Source organism: Trematomus bernacchii, unplaced genomic scaffold (assembly GCF_902827165.1).
Source record: "Trematomus bernacchii unplaced genomic scaffold, fTreBer1.1, whole genome shotgun sequence".
In the NCBI taxonomy this organism is placed as follows: Eukaryota; Metazoa; Chordata; class Actinopteri; order Perciformes; family Nototheniidae; genus Trematomus; species Trematomus bernacchii.
Window position 1 is genome coordinate 4409748 of NW_022988066.1, and position 19947 is coordinate 4429694.

The 19947-nt window shown below is 36.3% G+C and overlaps 2 protein-coding genes across 3 annotated transcripts; one reads left to right on the top strand and one right to left on the bottom strand.

Moving 5' to 3' along the window:
• The first annotated feature begins 5683 nt into the window (after positions 1-5683).
• On the top strand, positions 5684-10536 carry LOC117474791 (tripartite motif-containing protein 16-like). The gene is made up of 6 exons (XM_034120795.1): positions 5684-5828; positions 8362-8462; positions 8745-8901; positions 9001-9057; positions 9278-9331; positions 9519-10536. The coding sequence occupies exons 1-6, from the start codon at positions 5684-5686 to the stop codon at positions 10058-10060; spliced, it is 1056 nt and encodes a 351-aa protein (XP_033976686.1). The 3' UTR covers positions 10061-10536.
• Positions 10537-18067: 7531 nt separating this feature from the next.
• On the bottom strand, positions 18068-19903 carry LOC117474627 (ecto-ADP-ribosyltransferase 4-like). Of its 2 annotated transcripts, XM_034120533.1 has the most exons (3): positions 19689-19903; positions 19283-19425; positions 18068-19143 (listed from the first exon to the last, which is right to left on the bottom strand). In XM_034120533.1, the coding sequence occupies exons 2-3, from the start codon at positions 19421-19423 to the stop codon at positions 18253-18255; spliced, it is 1032 nt and encodes a 343-aa protein (XP_033976424.1). In that variant the 5' UTR covers positions 19424-19425; positions 19689-19903; the 3' UTR covers positions 18068-18252. The 2 variants fall into 2 exon arrangements, with proteins under 2 accessions (XP_033976424.1, XP_033976423.1); XM_034120532.1 differs by lacking the exon at positions 19689-19903 and having other exon boundaries at positions 19283-19661.
• Between the last annotated feature and the right edge of the window lie 44 nt (positions 19904-19947).

Consider the following 19947-nt stretch of genomic DNA (forward strand, 5'->3'; position numbering starts at 1 on the left):
GGGATTTGACGCTTAGGGAAGCACGGCATTCGTTTGTGCCGGAGGCTGTTAAAGGCAATGTGAGCGTCCATTCCCATTGGATAACGGAGAATTGTACACCCGGAAGTAAGTATTCCCCTTACTGTCGATTGATTTGACAGTGATATCTCCACTACTCATCAACTCAAAAACACCAGATTATCCTTGTTCATTAAACGACATTGATAGGTTTCAGTGTGTGTACAATGCTTTTGTCACGTTTACTCCTTCAATTCTGAGAAACAAGTCGTTTTCTATGAGTTTTGGATGGCCCAAGACATTACATTACCCACAATCCTCTGTAGCAACCATAGACTGTATAAAACAATTAAATAATACATTATTCCGAGTGTGCTTGCTTTTCTCTTTGAAAGTCATCACATAACGGCATTGTAATACACGTTTCGGCTGCATTAAATATGACATATCTGCCGTAGTAATTTAGGGTGCATTTCACATCAACAAAACAGTACAAAGAAAGTGTTCTTTCTCAATAGAACAATCAGTGGTTCAAGTTAGTATATTCCTCAGTGTAACATATCCACTAGTTGCAAAGCTTAAACATTTTATTATTATTCTCTACTAATAGTTAATTAAAGACTGTCTATAATGACTATTTTGCACATCCCATTCAAGGGAGTGAGAGTGTGTTGATTATATTGACAGTAGTTTAGGAAAGCTGTGTGGTTCCCTCTGCCCCTCCCCTGGTTCAGGGTGTATCAACACTCTGAGAACTGAGAAGCAGCAGAAAGTCATCAACAGCAAGACAAACAGATACAAAGCTGCTATCATCAAGAAAACCCTTTTATGTGAATTGGTATCCATACACTGGATAACGTAATCACTATCAGCTGAGAAACACAGCAACATGCCAGCTTGTACCTCAGAGCTTTACACCTGAGAAATATCTGAGTGGACGGGTGCAAGGTATTATTTCAGACAGATGGAGCTCTGCACAAGAGGACGTGTATTCAGGAATATTACATTCAAGAACGTAAATAGGTCTGAAATTAGACTGAGCGATAGTTGGTGGATGAGAAAATGCAATACGCCCGAGACACTAAAACATTCTCAACCAAAATCTAATTTGAACTTAATCTTTCACAGTGTTTAAAAGCTGAAAATAAGTCCATACTCTCTAAGCTAACATGATTTGCAAGAGAAATTATCTGAAGAAACAACGCTGCTTTACATGTTCGTAACAGACATGAAAGCACGTCCATGGCCCAATATGCAAACTTGCAGGTGTTGGAGGCAGTCAATAGTAAAACTACTAAATAAATGTTGGTGACCGCTATAATAAACACATTAAGTGCAATAATAACAGTGTATATCATGACAGTTGATCTAAAACTTTAGTTTACATTTATTTCTATGGCAGCAATGCAAATTAAATACAAATATCTGTATGTGCTAAATTATAAAATGGTATACAAACATACCGAATGTCAAATGTTAAAGGTAGGCTTCTGTTTTTTGGAAACGCAAACAGAAAAAAAAAAGCATTGTTTGTTTGCTTGAGCTTCATGTGATCCATGCATTTCCTCCTTTATAAATAATACACAAAGCTGATATTATTATTTATTTCACGACATTGTGTGACAACATGGTACACGTTTTTGTGGCATACAGTGCAAAATAATCTTTTTTTTTTCATGACATACATTTTATTTCACTTTTTTGAGATGTTGAATTTTTATAGCATATTAAACTATAGATATTCACTGCTCACTATATTATGATTATTGTATGTGACATATTTTGCTATAATGTGTCTATGATTGTAATGGCATACTATATTATGGTTTCAAAAATCAGCCTGGAAACATGTTGAGCCCTATTATGATAAATAAGTTGGTTGATGCATAACATTTCCATGTATTCATCCTGTTTACTGATTGTTGTTTTGGATTGTATTTCATTATTCAAACACCAACCAACGTCTGGAGCTGTGCCTCATTGCAGATCTGCTCTTCACTGCTGCTCGACCAGACTACTGCTCTCTGCTCAATACCAGGTTTGAATCAAGGATTGTGTAGCTCTATATTTAAGGTGTTTGTTTCTTAAGTTATGTACATTATGCTGTTTTTGTGCCAATTGTTGAGAAAGGTTAGTTGTTGACAAAGAGCCCATAGGCAAACATTACATTTCAGTTTAAAATGTATTTTCTTTTTCTTCTTACAGACATAAAATGAACACGACAACCAGCACCCACAACACGACAACCAGCCCAAACTTTGGGATACTAATCATAGGTGCAACTGCCTTTAACAACATTGTGGGTCTACCTTTGAATGTTTATGTCCTGTGGCTGATAATGGCGGGGACCAGAAAGACTTTGGCCTCAGACTTCTTTTCTCTCAACGTGGCCATGTCTCAGATCTTTTTTGCTTTATCATCTATCTGGTTATTTGTTTTTCTAAAGTTAAATGTATTCTGGTCTTTAAAAGCCTTTTTGTTTTCACGAGGCCTTTTCTATACAGCCCAACCTCTCTTCTTATGTTGCATCTGTGTTGAGTTCTATGCAGGGGTCGTCCACCCCGTGTTGTTTCTACGGTTTAAACCCCTGAGGTACCGAGTGGGCTGTTGTTGTGTTATCTGGCTTATTACCTTGGTTTACTGCTTCTACTTGTTGTACACCATTACAGATCCTTTATATCTTTTTGCAATTTTCATCCAATTTATTCTTATCTACTCAATAATTCTTTTTTGCTGCTGCTCAGTTCTCAGAGCCCTGAAGCGGCCCGGGCCAGGAGAAAAAATCACAGAGAAGAAGAAGAGCAATAGAATGAAGAGAAGGGCCTTTAAAATTATTTTGTTTATCATGATTTCCTTTGGCATCAATTTCTTTTTTTACATGGCTGTAATTCCAATGCAATTTAGCTTGAATATAGGGGACTTTTACGATGCTCTAACAATAAGCACCTTTTTGGGTTTAATGACCGGGTTTATACAACCTCTCCTCTACCTCCACAGGGCTGGAAAACTTCTTTGTTGCAGGGGACTCTAATGATCACTTTGAATGTCTACTGTGTAAAAACATGTAAGATCAATATTGTAAACGGAAGTCTCCGTGTACCTTAATTGTTCTTGAGTCTTGTGGTGGCATCTTTTTTTCATTATTGTGAAAATAGTATAGATTACTTATTTAAAAATGTTTTAAATAATGTGTATTTTTCACCTATATTGGGAATGAATGAAAAGTGATTTATAATAAGGTCATCAAAGTCCCAACTAAAATGAGATAACCATAAGTCAGTTGATTAGAAAGACTTTATATAAATCTTTTTTTAAATGTATTTTCTTTTATGCAATGAACTTCATGTACACTCAATTTTTACAAGCTTTCTTGTTTTCACATGTAGTGGTTAATTATACATAATGGTTGTACTGTATAATGGTTTCCAAATAAAATAACTGCCATTGCACAGTGTTTGTACAACTGATTTCCTGAAAAGTGTGGTGTTTTCTAGATCAAAAGGTTCAAATTACATTCAGTTTACTTTATAAAAGTTTTTAATATTTCCAGTAACGTTACCTAAAAGCAATGCACTCTGAGCAGTTCATGCAAATAAACTATCAATGTTTCGTAAAACACTTATCATTAGTAATGATCGTGATTATTCGAATTATGAATTTAAAAAAGTGATAAAAGAGGGAAAAGGTGGGATGTTGGTGATTTAGCGTTCATACATTTTTTATTTTTTATTTTTTATTTATTATAAATAAAGGTTACTAACTGTCTTGGACACTTGTTTCAGTTCAGATTCATTTGTGTTATTCCCCACTGGATGGCACTGTTTCCCTCTTTGTTAGTTTAAGCCAGGGGGGTCCAAACTTTTTTCACCTAGGGCCACACACAGAAAAATATACGAAGGACTGGGCCCCTAGAGGTATTTTGCCTCATAAGTTCGGTTATAAGTTGGAAAAGTCAATCCAATGTAGGTAAATTATTCTTGATCTTGAAAATGTTGTTAGAAAAAAACTGCCTACATCACAGCTCTCCAGAGGGTTTCATTTATGTTCATCCCTAAAACAGAAGCTTTAGATTTCTTATAAAAAGAGGAAATATGAAGGGTATATTTGAAGGTTGTTATGTACATTTGATATTGGGCTTTGTTCTTATCAACTTAGATTTGTTGTCAACTTGAACATGTTTTCAACTTCAATTGACTGAATTTATTTGAAAATTGGGCTTATTAACACATGAATATACTGTGTAATATATTTGAACATATATATTTAAGAAGTAAGACAAGCAGAAGTTTATTATACTTCAGTCATTATACTTTTTTAATTTGCTGAGTGAGGGCCGATTCAAAATGGTCCGCGGGCCGCATTTGGACCCAAGAGTTCTTATTAACATCTTTTCATTACAAAAATGAAATTTTTGTTCCAATATTGTCAGTATCCTGAGATAAACAGAAATGTCCTGTATTACATTTCATGTAGTGAATCCGGTGTTTTAGTAATATTATAATTGGTTGTCACATAATTACGCTTTAGTGTCACAGACAGATACAGAGCCTACTAAATAAAAATCCATCCTTTTCATGTTTCCTTCCCCATAGTGTGTATGTGTCAATCATCTTTGCTGTCGTATCATACATTTCAAGACAATGTGTAATTTGCACAGATTTAATTATACATGCAAAGTTGACGCAGTTTTAAAGTATTTAAATACAAACAGTCATGTGATTTACTTAAAACACAAGTCATGTCATGTGGAGAAAAAAAGACCACTGCACTTTATTTCAAAACTAAGTACAAGGCATATACTTTAGCTAATCTGATACCAAATAATTACTAACAAAACAAATGGCTACTATGTCTTTTTCATGAGATACAAGTATTAGCATAGCTAGTTTTTGTGCTATTCAGCATTGTTGGGCTCTTGTTTGCCCACTATTTCATTTTAAATACCGTGTCAAAAAAACTCTCAAAACTTCTAATGGAAGGCCTCTCAGTAAAGAATAAAGCAGATCTGGAAGCTTACTTGTGTTACATTATTCATTACAGAATAGCACAGAAAAAAGAAAACAAAGGATATGCTGAATGACAGTAACAGCACATTCAGTGTAGTTACCATCAAAAACAATGTACACATAAATCCTTTTTTACAAGGTGTTTCCCAGCTCTTTGCAGGTAGAGAAGAGGATAGATAGCCCCGAGCCAAACCATTACAGCATATGCCAAGGGCTGCCAGATACAACGTGTGTGCCACTCCATTTCCCTCACCTTGAAGAACATAGTGACCAGGGGCACAAGGCCGACCAAGGTAGTCAACTGGAATATCAAGACTATATCAAAAGCTCTTTTCTTGACTAAGTTGGATCCCTGCCTCTCTCCTTCCCCTGGAGACGGCTGTTTCAGAGCCCTGAGAAGTGACAAGCAGCAGAAAGAGTTGACCATAAAGGCAGCAAAATAAGAGCTTGCATACATGCCCAGTGATTCCGGACGTTCACTGCAAAAGAACATTTTTGCAAGAACAGATTGCACAACAAAGGCTCATCCTGTACCTCATGAGTTTATACCTGAGGTACAGCACAGGGTGTACGACTGCAAGGTAGCGTTCAATACAGACCGCACTCTGGAGTTGAACCCTAACTGTGAATATTAATTTGATGAGTACGAGCACTTTCTCTGCAACCATAGAGTAGGAGAAATGTCCTACAGTATGGCCATTAAAGGTGGCCCCGGGAATCCTAAAAGTAGCTCTGTAAAAACCAAGTGGAACTCAGACACTTCCACCCTGTCTGTCCAGAAGGCAGGAGATGATACCATCAGCCACAGAACCCGGCCATTAGCAGGCAGAGAGATTAGGATATAAGGCAGAATTGCAGTATTAATGACAGGTGACTTGACACAGAGACCGCAGAAAGCTGTTACGTTGTTTTCTTTTGCTGTGAAGTTTGACATATTTCCTGGAAATATGTACTAGAAAAAAAATGTTTTTTATTTACTCTATTTAAATAAGTAGGATATGTCAGAAGAGTCCTTTAAATATAGTTATCAGGGTCAAAGTGTGAGATATGTCACCAACTTTTACATATCCTTCTTTGTATGAGAAGGAAATGTTGTCTTTATTTATCGGCAATACCAAAAATGTGTTGTTTACAATCATTCGCTAACCAGTAACCTCTCTTTGCCTGAGACACACAATTGTACTCACCAAATAAGTCTGCACTCAAGTTCTACATTTGTCAAGAATGGTCATTATTAAAATCAATTGTAACATTTTCTATGACGCTCATGTCTATAATGCATTAGAATCTGATAATATCGATGTGTCATTATAGTTATGCATCATATTTCACAAATATGTATTACTTTACTTTACCTGCTGACCATTAAAAGTAACTTACGATAGGATGTTGCTCCAACGAAGAAGTTGTGGCATAACCTTGTAATGGAGTGCATTCCTAACGAATACATCTCTTGTATGCTTCACTCTTCAGTGGATGCTTTCCAGAAAGTTTTGGCTCCCTTACTTGGACTATATTGGACCAACATTGTCATCTTCCATATTACGAGGGTTTCCTCCTTCAGCCTAGCGCTCCTATGTACTTTGGATTTGACTGTTTTTATGCTTTCCTGTAACCTTGTTACCCCTGTCATCTGTATTTGTCTATTTATTTTTGATAATTACTACTATCTAACATAATTTTGTTATTGAGAATGGTAGAGGTTGGGGATCCCTACACTGTGCAGTGTCTTTTATTTATTTTCTTATTCTTATCTACGTACCTTACTTGTCATGTCATGTCTGAGCTGTTTTGTTATGTGTTGTATTTGAAAAATGTAATAAAGATATTATATTAAAAAAAAAAAGTAACTTACGATCAGAGTGTAATGTAATTTCCTTAGAAATAGTAAAACATTAAATTGTACAATGTAATTTGAATATCAGTGTGATACCTGTTCTTACTCACATAGGAAGTGTTACAAAATGATCCACAAAATCAAGCCAGCAACTCCGGTAACCTATTTTAACCAATTAACAAAACATGTTAATTGAATTCATACATTGTTTTAGATATTAACTTGAAATGTGAAGTGGACACATTTGAAAGCACTAACCTTCTCGTGGTCTGAGTGTATTGCAGTTGATTCTGTACACTGCAGGAACTCCAGCTCACAAAACACCTGTATCACCTGAGGATCAGTAACCACATAATGTCCATGAGTATTTTGCTGGCAAATTCATATGTGTACATGATTTAATTAAAGAGGGTAAAGTGTTGATGAGCTGTTGTTGAGATTACAATTTACCAAGATAGAATAAGAAATCATGGAAATATGGAGTTGTATATGCAGGAAATGCGTACAATGCAATACAATTTATTTGAATATATAAACAAATGTTTTCAGATTGCTCTGCCAAAGCTACTGCAAGCACAATATACACTATAGATAACGTGTTATTTTTCAGTTTAATTGTTGGATCCCATGCTCATTAAGATTTTCTAACTGGCAATGACTTAAACATCTCTGTCTTTTTTAACAGACCCAGAAGGGCCATAATGGTTGTTGTGCAGGTTTTTACACTTGTATCGGAGATTAGACATTTTAATCCACCACAGTAAAGATTTTCTAAACAAGTATTAAAGGCAGTTGTTAACAGACAATTGTTGTTTCAGGGATTATCTGTTGGTGTGTTCATGGAAGCACACATTACAATTGATTTCAAGTGTAAAAATAAACAATATGGTGGCTGGTGATGACATTTGAGTGTGAGAATTGTGTAATTTCTCCAGCTGTCCAGTCCGCGTCATTTTTCCGTTAAAACAAAGCCTGCACTTACTGTTTCAGAAGCAACAAGATGTGCAGGCAGAAACATGAAAATGCACAAAAAACTAAAAACAGATAGATCTAGTGTTATAGTGTTTCACATTGTGAAATGAAAACAAAAAGAAACAGTTCTGCATCGTGCAGTTTATTGACTGGTAGTCATTTAGCATTCATAAGCCCACAATGACCAAACAAACCCTAAGCATGAAGTTTGTCGATCATGCAGTTAAGATCGCTCTTTGCTCCTAGACTCTCCAAGACAAAGACAACATAACAATCTTCCAGACCTTTCATTTTTACCTGTTACTCATTAATTATATTAGAAATTATGAACATCTCATATGGAGGGATGAGAACCTCGGCCTCGTGTTCATTAAAGATTTAATCATTTTTCAAAAAAGAGCAGGTTCAGTTCAGTAAGTCATTCTGCAGGATATATGAGGTGTTTTGCACTTTGTGGTTTTGTACATTTTGTCACGTGTTTTGAGAAAATTAGGCATGTTTTCAAAAAGATGTGTAAGCAATTGAAAAAAACTGTAATGTGTTATTTAGTCTACGTTGACCGCCTGGAGCAGGAGTTACAGGAGCTACAGCGCAGAGGCGCAGAGCTCCGGCAGATCCTCGAAACAGAGGACAACATTCACTTTCTGCAGGTGCCAAAAGATCTTTCTGGTTGCAAAAAATGAAAGTATTCTTGTCTTCGCACTTCTGGCCTGTTTGCACATAATTCAATCAAATCTACACTTAATCTTGATGTTTTCTTTCCTAATAATGCTAACAGGACTAATATATTGCAATGTATTTTACTTATATTGCTAAAGTTATGGTTCCTCAAGCAAAAGTGTAATGCATTTGACTTATTATATCTATTAAAAAGTCACTTTTTAGTCCGTCTTTTGGACTGTTTACTGGAGCCCCTATCTCCCGTTCAATAGAATTTTCCGACTCTGTGCATTCCTCCTGAGGCCATGGTGCCCAAAGTGCTCATCAACCCTCAGTTCTCCTTTGGAGAGATGAGCAAGACGGCCACGGAGATGAAGGAACATCTGGACGACATCTGTAAGAAGGAATTGAGCAAAATCTCCAAAACAGGTTTGTTTTTATTAGATCATTTTGACAAATATCTTTACGCTATGTAAACTCTAAAGCAGACTATTAACAGGCTAACATAATGCTGTATTTTCTTCACAGTTAGTGAAACCCCAGTGTACATACTTTTGCCAAGAAATGGAGACAAACGACTCAAAGGTACACATCTCTTTATTGAAAGATGCACAACTCTACCTATAAATACATGTGAGATTACATAGATGTTATCTAATGTACAGAGCACAAGGACGATGCATGTGTTTTACAGTTTTCAAACTTATATGATAATGTTATTCCCCCTTAGATTTATTTTACAAATAAACAATAAGACAAAATGTATCTCAAAATAATGTGGGTGTCCATGTTTTCATATCCATAGTTCCTTCCAGAGTTGATTTTCAGGAGCCAAAAACCAGGATGGACTTCTTAAGATGTGAGTAGTGTTAATAGTTGAATTCCTTGAAAACAACAATATGCATAAAAGCATATCGTTTAGTAATGATGTTTTATCAGGATGTGACTTGTCATTTTAGACTAATTCTAAAGTTAGTCTTTAACTTGATCTGGTCTTGGTCAATACAAATAATAAATGTGCATTGTGTATGTATGTCTTTGCTCAGACACCTGCAAGATGTCCTTTGATCCAAACACGGTCTATAAAGAGCTGGTCCTGTCCGAGGGCAACCAGAAGGTCATGCGGAAGAAAACAGTCCAGTTTCACCCAGATCATCCAGAACGCTTTGATGGTTACTCGCAGGTGTTGTGCAAGGAGCCTTTTACTGGTTTCAGGTTTTACTGGGAGGCAGAGTGGAGTGGCGAGTTTTCCATCGGGGTGGCCTACAAGAGCATCAGTCGCAAAGGGAAGAACTCGCACAGCCTGCTGGGCTACAACGACAAGTCCTGGAGTCTCCTCTGCTCCGATTCAGGCTACTCTGCCTGGCACAACAAAGTAGACAGAAACCTTCCTGAAGCTCCCAGAGCCACACGGATTGGTGTGTACCTGGATTATGCCGGAAACACTGTGGCCTTTTACTCGGTATCAGAGACCATGGCACTGATCCACAGATTCAAAGCTCAGTTCAGTGAGCCTTTGTATGCTGGTTTTGGTGTGGGCTCTTCTGTAACCCTCTGCCAGCTAAAGAAAAATGCAAAGCCTCACTAAAGTAAAGAAATAAATGAGGGAAGTTAAATTCAATCGTGAAGGGTATTAACTCTGCAGCACTATCACATATTGACTGAACTTTACAATGCAAAGACATGGTTGTTGTTTTTAACCCCTCTCTTAAACAAATGTAATGTTGTTTTGACCACACTCAGCATGTTCCTGTAACATTTGATAATAATGTTTCAACTTAATTCATTCAACTTCCTGTTATATATGTTATATATCGATTTAATGCAGTGACCAAGTGTATTAAAGGCCTATCTTACGCTTTAATCATTATGCATTGGCTAAAACAATCTTCGGATACATGACAACAATATACTTGTGTTGTGTTTATATTTGTGATTGTATGAACAGTAAAAAAAATAATCTCTATGCTTTTGTTTTAAGTTTTAGTGTCTTACAGAGATCTACATTCATAATAAAGAGTGGGAAGCGATAACATCAAACTTCAAAAACACATTGCAAGACAACATGAGGAGACAGTATTATTTTTTTATACTTTTCAAATACCATCAATTGATTCATATTTTACAAAAAATGTAAACGAAGTTATAGTATATGATTGTTTTAACTTTAGCACTGCTTTTAGCCACTCATTGTTTATATTTAAATTGGATATGTTTCTGGTCATGCTCTCTTTGGTGCCAAGACATCTTGTGACATTAACAAACAGTGAAATACATGCTTGATTGCAATAGCTTTTAAGTTTCCCTGCCCTATAAAGATACAAGATTGGTTGGAAAAACCCTGTTAAGAAAGGTATTATATCAACACACTCTCACTCCCTAAGCGTCCAGGAGCGACGCTTGGTCAGGGTCCCGTGGCGTCCAGTTGTGACGCGCCGAGGCTCCTTCAGCTTCATAAACGGACGCAAAGAGCTTTCAACTGATTGCAATGTATTCCCATCGGCGGCGGGATTTGACGCTTAGGGAAGCACGGCATTCGTTTGTGTCGGAGGCTGTTAAAGGCAATGTGAGCGTCCATTCCCATTGGATAACGGAGAATTGTACACCCGGAAGTAAGTATTCCCCTTACTGTCGATTGATTTGACAGTGATATCTCCACTACTCATCAACTCAAAAACACCAGATTATCCTTGTTCATTAAACGACATTGATAGGTTTCAGTGTGTGTACAATGCTTTTGTCACGTTTTTCCCTTCAATTCTGAGAAACAAGTCGTTTTCTATGAGTTTTGGATGGCCCAAGACATTACATTACCCACAATCCTCTGTAGCAACCATAGACTGTATAAAACAATTAAATAATACATTATTCCGAGTGTGCTTGCTTTTCTCTTTGAAAGTCATCACATAACGGCATTGTAATACACGTTTCGGCTGCATTAAATATGACATATCTGCCGTAGTAATTTAGGGTGCATTTCACATCAACAAAACAGTACAAAGAAAGTGTTCTTTCTCAATAGAACAATCAGTGGTTCAAGTTAGTATATTCCTCAGTGTAACATATCCACTAGTTGCAAAGCTTAAACATTTTATTATTATTCTCTACTAATAGTTAATTAAAGACTGTCTATAATGACTATTTTGCACATCCCATTCAAGGGAGTGAGAGTGTGTTGATTATATTGACAGTAGTTTAGGAAAGCTGTGTGGTTCCCTCTGCCCCTCCCCTGGTTCAGGGTGTATCAACACTCTGAGAACTGAGAAGCAGCAGAAAGTCATCAACAGCAAGACAAACAGATACAAAGCTGCTATCATCAAGAAAACCCTTTTATGTGAATTGGTATCCATACACTGGATAACGTAATCACTATCAGCCGAGAAACACAGCAACATGCCAGCTTGTACCTCAGAGCTTTACACCTGAGAAATATCTGAGTGGACGGGTGCAAGGTATTATTTCAGACAGATGGAGCTCTGCACAAGAGGACGTGTATTCAGGAATATTACATTCAAGAACGTAAATAGGTCTGAAATTAGACTGAGCGATAGTTGGTGGATGAGAAAATGCAATACGCCCGAGACACTAAAACATTCTCAACCAAAATCTAATTTGAACTTAATCTTTCACAGTGTTTAAAAGCTGAAAATAAGTCCATACTCTCTAAGCTAACATGATTTGCAAGAGAAATGATCTGAAGAAACAACGCTGCTTTACATGTTCGTAACAGACATGAAAGCACGTCCATGGCCCAATATGCAAACTTGCAGGTGTTGGAGGCAGTCAATAGTAAAACTACTAAATAAATGTTGGTGACCGCTATAATAAACACATTAAGTGCAATAATAACAGTGTATATCATGACAGTTGATCTAAAACTTTAGTTTACATTTATTTCTATGGCAGCAATGCAAATTAAATACAAATATCTGTATGTGCTAAATTATAAAATGGTATACAAACATACCGAATGTCAAATGTTAAAGGTAGGCTTCTGTTTTTTGGAAACGCAAACAGAAAAAAAAAAAGCATTGTTTGTTTGCTTGAGCTTCATGTGATCCATGCATTTCCTCCTTTATAAAAAAATACACAAAGCTGATATTATTATTTATTTCACGACATTGTGTGACAACATGGTACACGTTTTTGTGGCATACAGTGCAAAATAATCTTTTTTTTTTCATGACATACATTTTATTTTACTTTTTTGAGATGTTGAATTTTTATAGCATATTAAACTATAGATATTCACTGCTCACTATATTATGATTATTGTATGTGACATATTTTGCTATAATGTGTCTATGATTGTAATGGCATACTATATTATGGTTTCAAAAATCAGCCTGGAAACATGTTGAGCCCTATTATGATAAATAAGTTGGTTGATGCATAACATTTCCATGTATTCATCCTGTTTACTGATTGTTGTTTTGGATTGTATTTCATTATTCAAACACCAACCAACGTCTGGAGCTGTGCCTCATTGCAGATCTGCTCTTCACTGCTGCTCGACCAGACTACTGCTCTCTGCTCAATACCAGGTTTGAATCAAGGATTGTGTAGCTCTATATTTAAGGTGTTTGTTTCTTAAGTTATGTACATTATGCTGTTTTTGTGCCAATTGTTGAGAAAGGTTAGTTGTTGACAAAGAGCCCATAGGCAAACATTACATTTCAGTTTAAAATGTATTTTCTTTTTCTTCTTACAGACATAAAATGAACACGACAACCAGCACCCACAACACGACAACCAGCCCAAACTTTGGGATACTAATCATAGGTGCAACTGCCTTTAACAACATTGTGGGTCTACCTTTGAATGTTTATGTCCTGTGGCTGATAATGGCAGGGACCAGAAAGACTTTGGCCTCAGACTTCTTTTCTCTCAACGTGGCCATGTCTCAGATCTTTTTTGCTTTATCATCTATCTGGTTTTTTGTTTTTCTAAAGTTAAATGTATTCTGGTCTTTAAAAGCCTTTTTGTTTTCACGAGGCCTTTTCTATACAGCCCAACCTCTCTTCTTATGTTGCATCTGTGTTGAGTTCTATGCAGGGGTCGTCCACCCCGTGTTGTTTCTACGGTTTAAACCCCTGAGGTACCGAGTGGGCTGTTGTTGTGTTATCTGGCTTATTACCTTGGTTTACTGCTTCTACTTGTTGTACTTTACAGATCCTTTATATCTTTTTGCAATTTTCATCCAATTTATTCTTATCTACTCAATAATTCTTTTTTGCTGCTGCTCAGTTCTCAGAGCCCTGAAGCGGCCCGGGCCAGGAGAAAAAATCACAGAGAAGAAGAAGAGCAATAGAATGAAGAGAAGGGCCTTTAAAATGATTTTGTTTATCATGATTTCCTTTGGCATCAATTTCTTTTTTTGCATGGCTGTAATTCCAATGCAATTTAGCTTGAATATAGGGGACTTTTACAATGCTCTAACAATAAGCACCTTTTTGGGTTTAATGACCGGGTTTATACAACCTCTCCTCTACCTCCACAGGGCTGGAAAACTTCTTTGTTGCAGGGGACTCTAATGATCACTTTGAATGTCTACTGTGTAAAAACATGTAAGATCAATATTGTAAACGGAAGTCTCCGTGTACCTTAATTGTTCTTGAGTCTTGTGGTGGCATCTTTTTTTCATTATTGTGAAAATAGTATAGATTACTTATTTAAAAATGTTTTAAATAATGTGTATTTTTCACCTATATTGGGAATGAATGAAAAGTGATTTATAATAAGGTCATCAAAGTCCCAACTAAAATGAGATAACCATAAGTCAGTTGATTAGAAAGACTTTATATAAATCTTTTTTTAAATGTATTTTCTTTTATGCAATGAACTTCATGTACACTCAATTTTTACAAGCTTTCTTGTTTTCACATGTAGTGGTTAATTATACATATATAATGGTTGTACTGTATAATGGTTTCCAAATAAAATAACTGCCATTGCACAGTGTTTGTACAACTGATTTCCTGAAAAGTGTGGTGTTTTCTAGATCAAAAGGTTCAAATTACATTCAGTTTACTTTATAAAAGTTTTTAATATTTCCAGTAACGTTACCTAAAAGCAATGCACTCTGAGCAGTTCATGCAAATAAACTATCAATGTTTCGTAAAACACTTATCATTAGTAATGATCGTGATTATTCGAATTATGAATTTAAAAAAGTGATAAAAGAGGGAAAAGGTGGGATGTTGGTGATTTAGCGTTCATACATTTTTTATTTATTTTTTTTAATTTATTATAAATAAAGGTTACTAACTGTCTTGGACACTTGTTTCAGTTCAGATTCATTTGTGTTATTCCCCACTGGATGGCACTGTTTCCCTCTTTGTTAGTTTAAGCCAGGGGGGTCCAAACTTTTTTCACCTAGGGCCACACACAGAAAAATATACGAAGGACTGGGCCCCTAGAGGTATTTTGCCTCATAAGTTCGGTTATAAGTTGGAAAAGTCAATCCAATGTAGGTAAATTATTCTTGATCTTGAAAATGTTGTTAGAAAAAAACTGCCTACATCACAGCTCTCCAGAGGGTTTCATTTATGTTCATCCCTAAAACAGAAGCTTCAGATTGCTTATAAAAAGAGGTATATTTCAAGGTTGTTATGTACATTTGATATTGGGCTTTGTTCTTATCAACTTAGATTTGTTAGAACATGTTTTCAACTTCAATTGACTGAATTTATTTATATTGACATGAATATACTGTGTAATATATTTGGTCATTATTAAAATCAATTGTAACATTTTCTATGACGCTCATGTCTATAATGCATTAGAATCTGATAATATCGATGTGTCATTATAGTTATGCATCATATTTCACAAATATGTATTACTTTACTTTACCTGCTGACCATTAAAAGTAACTTACGATAGGATGTTGCTCCAACGAAGAAGTTGTGGCATAACCTTGTAATGGAGTGCATTCCTAACGAATACATCTCATATGCTTCACTCTTCGGTGGATGCTTTCCAGAAAGTTTGGCTCCCTTACTTGGACTATATTGGACCAACATTGTCATCTTCCATATTACGAGGGTTTCCTCCTTCAGCCTAGCGCTCCTATGTACTTTGGATTTGACTGTTTTTATGCTTTCCTGTAACCTTGTTACCCCTGTCATCTGTATTTGTCTATTTATTTTTGATAATTACTACTATCTAACTTAAAGTGGACCTATCATGCTATATTTTAATAATATAGTGTAGGACCATACCTATATAAGGCATATTTATACTTTTTTTTGTTCAAAATGCCAAACAGATCATGCATTTTAGCCATGCCTCATTTCGCTCAATTTGCACTTTTGTAGCACTGTTTTTGCAAGGGCTGATTCTGTGAGAACAGCACCATCTACAGGCCTGGCATATGTACTACAGCGTCTCCAGCGCTTTCGAACGGCAATGGCCGTGGCTGTCTCCTCCTGATTGGTGGAGTTGGCCCAATAGCCGTAGCGCCACTGTCCTGACGTCAGGACAGTGTTCAAATCTGGATCAGTTTTTATCAGATCCGTTGCAGCCCCTTTTTTAGAGATTTGGGTATGGAGGAAAATAGAGAGGGTTGTGTTTTCTGACACTTGGTGAGTTCCCTGGAACACCGGGGACACATATTCATGTATAAAAGACGTACAAAAGTGCATTTTGCATGATAGGTCCCCTTTAATTTTGTTATTGAGAATGGTAGAGGTTGGGGATCCCTACACTGTGCAGTGTCTTTTCTTTATTTTCTTATTCTTATTTACGTACCTTACTTGTCATGTCATGTCTGAGCTGTTTTGTTATGTGTTGTATTTGAAAAACGTAAAAAGTAACTTACGATCAGAGTGTAATGTAATTTCCTTAGAAATAGTAAAACATGAAATTGTACAATTTAATTTGAATATCAGTGTGATACCTGTTCTTACTCACATACTGTAGGAAGTGTTACAAAATGATCCACAAAATCCAGCCAGCAACTCCGGTAACCTATTTTAACCAATTAACAAAACATGTTAATTGAATTCATACATTGTTTTAGATATTAACTTGAAATGTAAAGTGTACACATTTGAAAGCACTAACCTTCTCGTGGTCTGAGTGTCTTGCTGTTGATTCTGTACACTGCAGGAACTCCAGCTCAAAAAACACCTGTATCACCTGAGGATCAGTAACCACATAATGTCCATGAGTATTTTGCTGGCAAATTCATATGTGTACATGATTTAATTAAAGAGGGTAAAGTGTTGATGAGCTGTTGTTGAGATTACAATTTACCAAGATAGAATAAGAAATCATGGAAATATGGAGTTGTATATGCAGGAAATGCGTACAATGCAATACAATTTATTTGAATATATAAACAAGGTTAAATGTTTTCAGATTGCTCTGCCAAAGCTACTGCAAGCACAATATACAGTATAGATAACGTGTTATTTTTCAGTGTAATTGTTGGATCCCATGCTCATTAAGATTTTCTAACTGGCAATGACTTAAACATCTCTGTCTTTTTTAACAGACCCAGAAGGGCCATAATGGTTGTGCAGGTTTTTACACTTGTATCGGAGATTAGACATTTTAATCCACCACAGTAAAGATTTTCTAAACAAGTATTAAAGGCAGTTGTTAACAGAGATGATTTCAGGGATTATCTGTTGGTGTGTTCATGGAAGCACACATTACAATTGATTTCAAGTGTAAAAATAAACAATATGGTGGCTGGTGATGACATTTGAGTGTGAGAATTGTGTAATTTCTCCAGCTGTCCAGTCCGCGTCATTTTTCCGTTAAAACAAAGCCTGCACTCACTGTTTCAGAAGCAACAAGATGTGCAGGCAGAAACATGAAAATGCACAAAAAACTAAAAACAGATAGATCTAGTGTTATAGTGTTTCACATTGTGAAATGAAAACAAAAAGAAACAGTTCTGCATCGAGCAGTTTATTGACTGGTAGTCATTTAGCATTCATAAGCCCACAATGACCAAACAAACCCTAAGCATGAAGTTTGTCGATCATGCAGTTAAGATCGCTCTTTGCTCCTAGACTCTCCAAGACAAAGACAACATAACAATCTTCCAGACCTTTCATTTTTACCTGTTACTCATTAATTATATTAGAAATTATGAACATCTCATATGGAGGGATGAGAACCTCGGCCTCGTGTTCATTAAAGATTTAATCATTTTTCAAAAAAGAGCAGGTTCAGTTCAGTAAGTCATTCTGCAGGATATATGAGGTGTTTTGCACTTTGTGGTTTTGTAAATTTTGTCACGTGTTTTGAGAAAATTAGGCATGTTTTCAAAAAGACGTGTAAGCAATTGAAAAAAACTGTAATGTGTTATTTAGTCAGCAGCCAAACATATTACTAAAACATTACTTATTTTACTGAGCCCAGCTTTGTCAAAGCTGACATACCAACACATCACACCTTCTTTATTTAACATTTAGAAATATATATGTAACAGATGCCTTTTACCACCAGCTGATAGGGTAAGGGTGTGAGAAGATGACCTTTATTAATCCCCTCATTAATCCTCATTTTTTTGTAAATGTTAAAGTAAACATTTGAATTAAGCATGACACTGAAAAATAAGAACAGACAAGCCACATTATTGCATTTAGCAGTTTGTTTATATCAACAATTAACAGAAACGATTTGAGAGTTTCTTAGCATTTTTTATTTCAGTGACATAACATTTGTATTTCCTTATTACTTTCAAACATAAATTGTAAATTCTCTCAGTGACCAACAACACATGAAAAAGTACCCCAGATACACACCATCTACCGTCTTTTATCAAATAGCACCTCTCCATATCACCAGAATAACTATCATTACCAGAAGAGCCCCCAGCACTACAGCCACAAAACGCTTCTGCCTGCGTTGTACAAGGACTACAGAGATTATTATTAACAGCAATATGTATGCTAACATCATCCAAGCACTCCATGTATACAAGTATCTTAAATAAACTTCAACATATCTTTTTAATTGCTTTTGATTCAATTTACAATTCAAATCCCTTCTTGGCGCTTTGGTGCTCTGTAGCTTGTAGACCACACTGCACCATGGGTCGTTTGTCAGGACATCAGTGACTTTGAAGACCTCATAAGGAGGAATGAGCACCTGTCCCTTTTGTTTTGTAGCAGAGTAATGTGTTATATCAGCACCAAAGCATGAGTAGATCTCAAAACAAGAAACATTGCCATTAAAGTCAAAAGACTGCTTGCTTGAAGCTGCCCAGGTAAAAGCACCAAAACGCATGTTAGTGTTGATGACATTGTGGTCAAACAGTTCCCATGTCTTGTGATATGTGGTTCTGCACAATGTCTGGTTTTCACGCAGAACTTGAATTGCATCAGTGAGGAAGAAGTAGAAATAGTGGAACCTAAATGTATATGTGCTGTACTTGTGTTTCCCTGTTTTCACTGCTTGGTTGAAGACGTGTTGTATATATTTCAGCTTTGTGTACATGTAAAGTACTATAGCATGGTCTTCTTTCAGCTGTGTGTGGACAAGTTTCTTTGCACTGCTTTCAACTAAAGCCCAGGCAATGCTGAAGTTTCTGTTGTAGTGCCACTCAAACACGCCAAACAGGTCGATCACTGAGGCCGTTTGAGACCGGCAACCCTCATACATGTCATCAATGGAATCCGTAGCCATATCCAGAGGCAAAGCAACACTTTTCTGCAGGGACAGATAAGAAAAGCCACAGTGAGCAACACTTACAGAAGGCTTTAGAATATACAGTGTACATCTTCTGACACAAGAGACAGGTAAAATGTGAATGTATTGCTGCATGTAAAATAAAGAACTGTCCTCCCACCTCAGCAGGATTCTGAGGCCACCAGATGAGTCGAAATGGGTCATAGATTAATAGAAGTGCCACCGCCAAAAACAAACAAAGGGTTGCCAACTGTTTCTGTGACCTCAGCTTGCACACTGGTCCACAGCTGCCAAACGTCATATCTAAATGAAAAACACAACCTCTTACTTCCTGAAAAATTGCTCTTAATACCAAAGAAAAAAAGTGTTTTCTAATTCTTCAACATTGTTTGCATTCACATTGATTCAGTTTGTTTGCTTAAATCTGCAAGTTAAAGTTCAAACTTAGCTGACATGAAAGAGATAAACAATAAACCATAACCAGGACCAATATGATAAGTCCTAGACCATCATAATACCATTATATTCTCCACCAACAATATAACACCTGATTGTTTTTGACTTACTTTTCTCCTGCCGAGGGCTTTCCACAGCAGCATGATATTCTTTAGAAAAAGGGTGGAGCCATTGCTGTTTGTCGGCAATCACTGTGTCACTGTGTCACTGTACAGCGAAATTTAGTTTTACACTTTTGATGCTATTTTAAAAAGCATTTAGTAGAAAGAAACTGATTTAACCCTTTGCTAGTTTGCATTATATTCTTAAGTTATGTGTAAATGTGTATTTGTCAAATGAAAAAATAAAACCCTAGCCCCACCCTGGCTC